At 35.9% G+C, this 4755-nt stretch overlaps 1 protein-coding gene across 1 annotated transcript; it reads left to right on the top strand.

The window, feature by feature from the left end:
* Positions 1–1447: 1447 nt before the first annotated feature.
* On the top strand, positions 1448–2341 carry LOC147490917 (uncharacterized). Its single transcript, XM_086567141.1, has one exon. It carries the CDS (start codon positions 1448–1450, stop codon positions 2339–2341), a length of 894 nt encoding a protein of 297 aa, XP_086423267.1.
* The last annotated feature ends 2414 nt before the right edge of the window (positions 2342–4755 follow it).

The raw sequence follows: 4755 nt of genomic DNA, 5'->3' as shown, positions 1-4755 counted from the left end.
TGGTTTAAAGCAAATGTTGAGTATCCAGAATTAGCTAGGGGTCTTACGTATGTCGATTTTCCTACTAAATTCGTATGGGATAAAAAGGAAAGGAAGTGGAAGCCAAGAAAAAATGGGAAGAAAATTGGGCGGTCTACTACGCACATCCTACTTGGAAGAGAGATTTTATCTCAAGGGTTGTTCTTTGAATATCGTCAAAGGTCCTTTGTCTTATGAAGATATTAAAACTGTTAATGGAAAAGTTTATCCAACTTTCAGAGCAGCATGTTAGGTATATTTTATTACATATTCCGTATTAACTATTTTTTTATATTGTTTTCTCACCTAAAATCTGTTCCATATACTTTTAAAAGTTCAAACTGATTCATATGTACTATTTAAAAACATTGTTATATATTATTATGAAATTATACATTCACCAGCACAAAGCTCCATCACTAAGTGTACATAATTCTCATCGTCATAAACATCGTCATAATTCTCATTGTCATAATTCGGGTGGCCAGACAACCTTGCCATTATTTCTATCTCAAGCTTGATACTACGAAGATCTTATGCAGTGACCAATCTCTCCTTGGCTATAGGCTTACATGCCAAAACCTCTCCAGTCTATGTTCATGTTTTAAAAACCAGCACACAACTCGCACACAACATTTTGTTACTACTCATTATGATTTATTTTACTATTGTATTTTCTCTTATGATATTGAAAAGAAAAAAGAAAAGAAAACAACTGAAGTACCTTGAAAGTGGTATCTGGCAAATTCAAGTAGGAAGCCTGCCAAAGTGCAAACATTAGTAAATATTTACTGTCAAGGAATTCACCCATATTAAAAATAAATTATATCAGAGTGCAAACCTTTAAAGATGCCAAGTACTCGGACTCATTGTGGCGAATAATGTTTGCTATGGAAACTGCACAATCTTCGGGTGACAGAAAGTAAATGTTAATGTCAGCCCTATGCAGTTCAAGATTTCAACTCTTTAGAGTTTAGACACAGTAACAGGAGGGGGAGGGGAACGAAGCGTCTAATTTATAAGAAAATGATTGGTTGTACATGATTTTCTGTTCATCAAATATCAAAACCAAAGAGGAAAATATGCACATGATGAGTCAGGTACAAACAAAGGAGGAAGAAAAGCATTATCGAAACACATGGGGGAAGGATAGGAAAAGGTCAAACCCAGCTGTTCTAGATATAAGTCTTTCTTCACTAGTCATATAAAGTTAAAACCACTTTGTAGTGTTGGATTGTTCAAAATGTTATTAAACTGAAAGCTATTATAAATATAGAAATAGTAGTACGTATTAATCATAAAACCTCAGCTCATTTATGATAGTTTACTATTAAAATGCAATTCATATTGTTACATTATTATTCTAATTTTTCATTTTTATATCAAGGCACATGGATTACTTGAGGACGACAGCGAATGGGATGACGCTATGGAGGAAGCAAGTCATTGGCAAGTTCCAAAATCTTTAAGACAATTGTTCCTCACATTGATTTTGTTTTGTGGGGTGACATATCTTGAAAAACTTTGGGAGAAACATCAAAAGCACCTCGGAGAAGATATTTTGTTTCGATATAGAAAGAAGAACAATAATGAGAATCTCCAACTCACTGAAGAACATATTAGAAATGAGACTCTCTGTGAGATTGAACAAATTATGGCTGAAAAAGGATTATCTCTCACAAACATTCCTGATTTCCCGAAATTTAATATGTCTTTCAGGATCTCCACAGATAACAGATTGATTGTTAAAGAATTAGACTACGATTGCAATGAGTTGCGAAAGGAATATAAGATTCTTAACAACGGAATGAACGCTAATCAACGTGAGGTATTCAACTCTGTTAATGATGCAGTTCAATCTCAATCAGGAGGAACTGGCAAAACATATCTTTACAAAACAATTATATCTAAACTTTGGTCTGAAGGAAAGATTGTTCTTACAGTTGCGTTGTCTGGGATAGCTGTGCTCCTACTTCCAGGTGGAAGAACTGCTCACTCTAGATTTAAAATTGTTATTCCGACTAATGAAAACACCAATTGTGACATCTCTCAAGGGACATTATTACACAACCTTATCAGACGGGCTGATCTAATAGTGTGGGACGAAGCACCAATGACTCATAGACATGGATTTGAGGCAAGAAACCGCATTAATCGAGGACCTTTTAAATCACAAGGCAAACAATTTGGTGGTAAAACATTCCTAATGGGAGGAGATTTGAATGATATTACCGGTCATTCCAAGAGGCGAAAAGAACTATTGTTGTTGATGCTTCTATCAACAAGTCAAAATTATGGAAAAAGCTGCAAAGTATTTCCTTAACGAGAACATCTTGTTGAAGAATGGAAATATAAAATCAGCTACAACAAAGTCTATTGAAGAGTTTAGCAAATGGGCTTTAGACCTTGGAGACGGAAATCTTCCTACTTCTAGAATGAGTGACGAGGTGGAATCAACTTGGATCAAAATTCCTGAAGACCTGCTTATTCTGGATAGTGATAATCCAATAGAAGATATTTGTCATGCATATATCGATTTGGTCAACAAATATCGGGATGTCATGCATATATCCGGATTTGGTCAACAAATATATAGATATTCAGTATCTTAAAGAAAGAAGCATTCTAGCCCCAAGGAACGAAACAGTTGATGAAATTAACTCTACCATAATTTCAGAACTAAAGAGATACTTAAGTGCAGACTCACTAAGTCCAATTCAAGGTAAAAGTGCTGAACAAGATGTTTTATACCCGACAGAATTCTTAAACACTCTAGAATTTTCCGGCATACCGAACCACAAACTGGATTTAAAAGTACTTCTTTTGTAGTTTTGACCAATCCTCTCCACAAAACTTTTCCCCAGCCAACACCAAGTTAGATATAAATGCCTTGGAAGACAATCCAAAGAACTGTTCCAAAATGTCGAACCAATCAAATGCATAAGATATTGTTCATAGGACTAATATTCCAAAAATTAAAAATGTTTCCATATTAAAAATCATAGTCCCTAAAGGAAGTAATCCTTGAACCTTTGATGTGTAGAAGAAATTCTCTGTGGCCAACAATCTTCCCGAAATTCAGGTACAAAAAAATATTTCAAATGTGGCAACGTTGATAGGAGCACTCTTCCCTAACAACATCGACGTGAAAAGTGTCAATATGTACTTTTTACAACATTCAATTACGCAGTGTCAAATGCATCGACGTGAGAGTGTCATAAGCAACATTCTCGCAAAAGATATAATAGTTAACGTTTATACATATACTTAAGTGCCACCATGATACACCCATAGCATAAATAAAAAAAGGGTTAGTTAGACTTACCCCCCCATTACTAGTTCCAATTAGGGATACCCCCCCCCCTTTTTTAACGTGTCGTCCAAGTCAACAAGTGTTGACCGTTATCTTGAAAGTCAAAAGTGTCAATGTTTTACAACATGAAAAGACCAAACTACCCTTTTTTTCGCAAAGGGTTTTTACATATACGTCATTACTCATGGCTAAGGGTAGTTTGGTCTTTTCACTACAGTTGACTTTCGAGATAACGGTCAACACTTGTTGACTTGACTCATGGCTAAAGGGTAGTTTGGTCTTTTCGCTAAAATGGGGGTGACCCTAATATTTTTGAAAATGGGGGTATCCCTAATTGTAACTAGTAATGGGGTAAGTCTAACTAACCCATAAAAAAAATAGATAAAACTAAGAAATCTAAGATTTTTTTTCAAAAAAAAAAGTTTCACCAAACGTCCTATAAAAACACTACATATAGGCGAGACTCTGAAAATGAACTTCAAAAGAACAAGAAGCCTCAGTAGAACTCTTAAAAGACACCTAGAGTACCACAAAGAAAAATAAAAACAACTTCCAAAAAGTAGTAAAATGGACAAAGGATGAACAAAAACATGCTACATCCACCACAAGTGTATATCGGAGACAGACGTAAGATGACAATCTAAAAGCCCGGAGTTGATGGTTTGCATATATGACTATTCCACATTGTACTAGAATGACTAAATTGTGAAAGCCTAAACATGTAATTGTTCAGCATTTTTCCTATAAGGTTTCTAATTCTGCGATGTCAGATTCCTGAAGGCCGACAAGTGTTTAATAAAGAGGCACAGATACAACTACCAAATAATTCTTTGTCTGAAATATATCATAGCTGAGTTGAGAAAAACACTAATTTAAAAGGGTAATTAAGTCAGGGCGAGACTTGCAAGTTCAATTTACTAGAGAAGATGGAAACAAGTATTAAATTATATTATCAACTTCTGGATCCAAGCGAAAGGGGGATGCTAGGACTGATACATTCAAGAAAGTTAAAGTTTTATCTTCGACCTCTGTTGAAATTGTAGAGTTGGAAACCGATGCTACGAGCATATCCGACAAACAAGAGAAGAAAGGACATTGGTTGCAAAGGGTATTGAGGCAGCAAGGGTGGCCACAAAAGAAGGATTCTGCTCCAATGCCTTTCTAGCCACAGCAGCAGTTGGAGAGGCAACCGGAGCAGTAGTTGGAGAGGTTACAACCATGCAGGAGGGGTGATACCAATACTCTGAGTATTGGAAACTTACCTCTTCAAGGACCTACTGTTTGGAGCCTTGAGTTTTTCATTGTTGGAAATCCTGAAAAGGGACCCTTGAACGCTGACCAATCTACTTTCATGGATGACGTTGCTCTTGGGTTAGTTCATTGAGCTCGGCTCCTAGCTGACATTGCGTACTTCACCCAATATA

The sequence above is a fragment of the Coptis chinensis genome, chromosome 6 (genome assembly GCF_015680905.1).
Source record: "Coptis chinensis isolate HL-2020 chromosome 6, ASM1568090v1, whole genome shotgun sequence".
NCBI lineage: Eukaryota > Viridiplantae > Streptophyta > Magnoliopsida > Ranunculales > Ranunculaceae > Coptis > Coptis chinensis.
This window is presented reverse-complemented; position numbering and strand designations above follow the sequence as displayed.

Bases quoted from the DNA above. Each gene is read 5' to 3' on its own strand.
- LOC147490917 (XM_086567141.1), top strand. From the start codon at position 1,448: ATGGAGGAAGCAAGTCATTGGCAAGTTCCAAAATCTTTAAGACAATTG.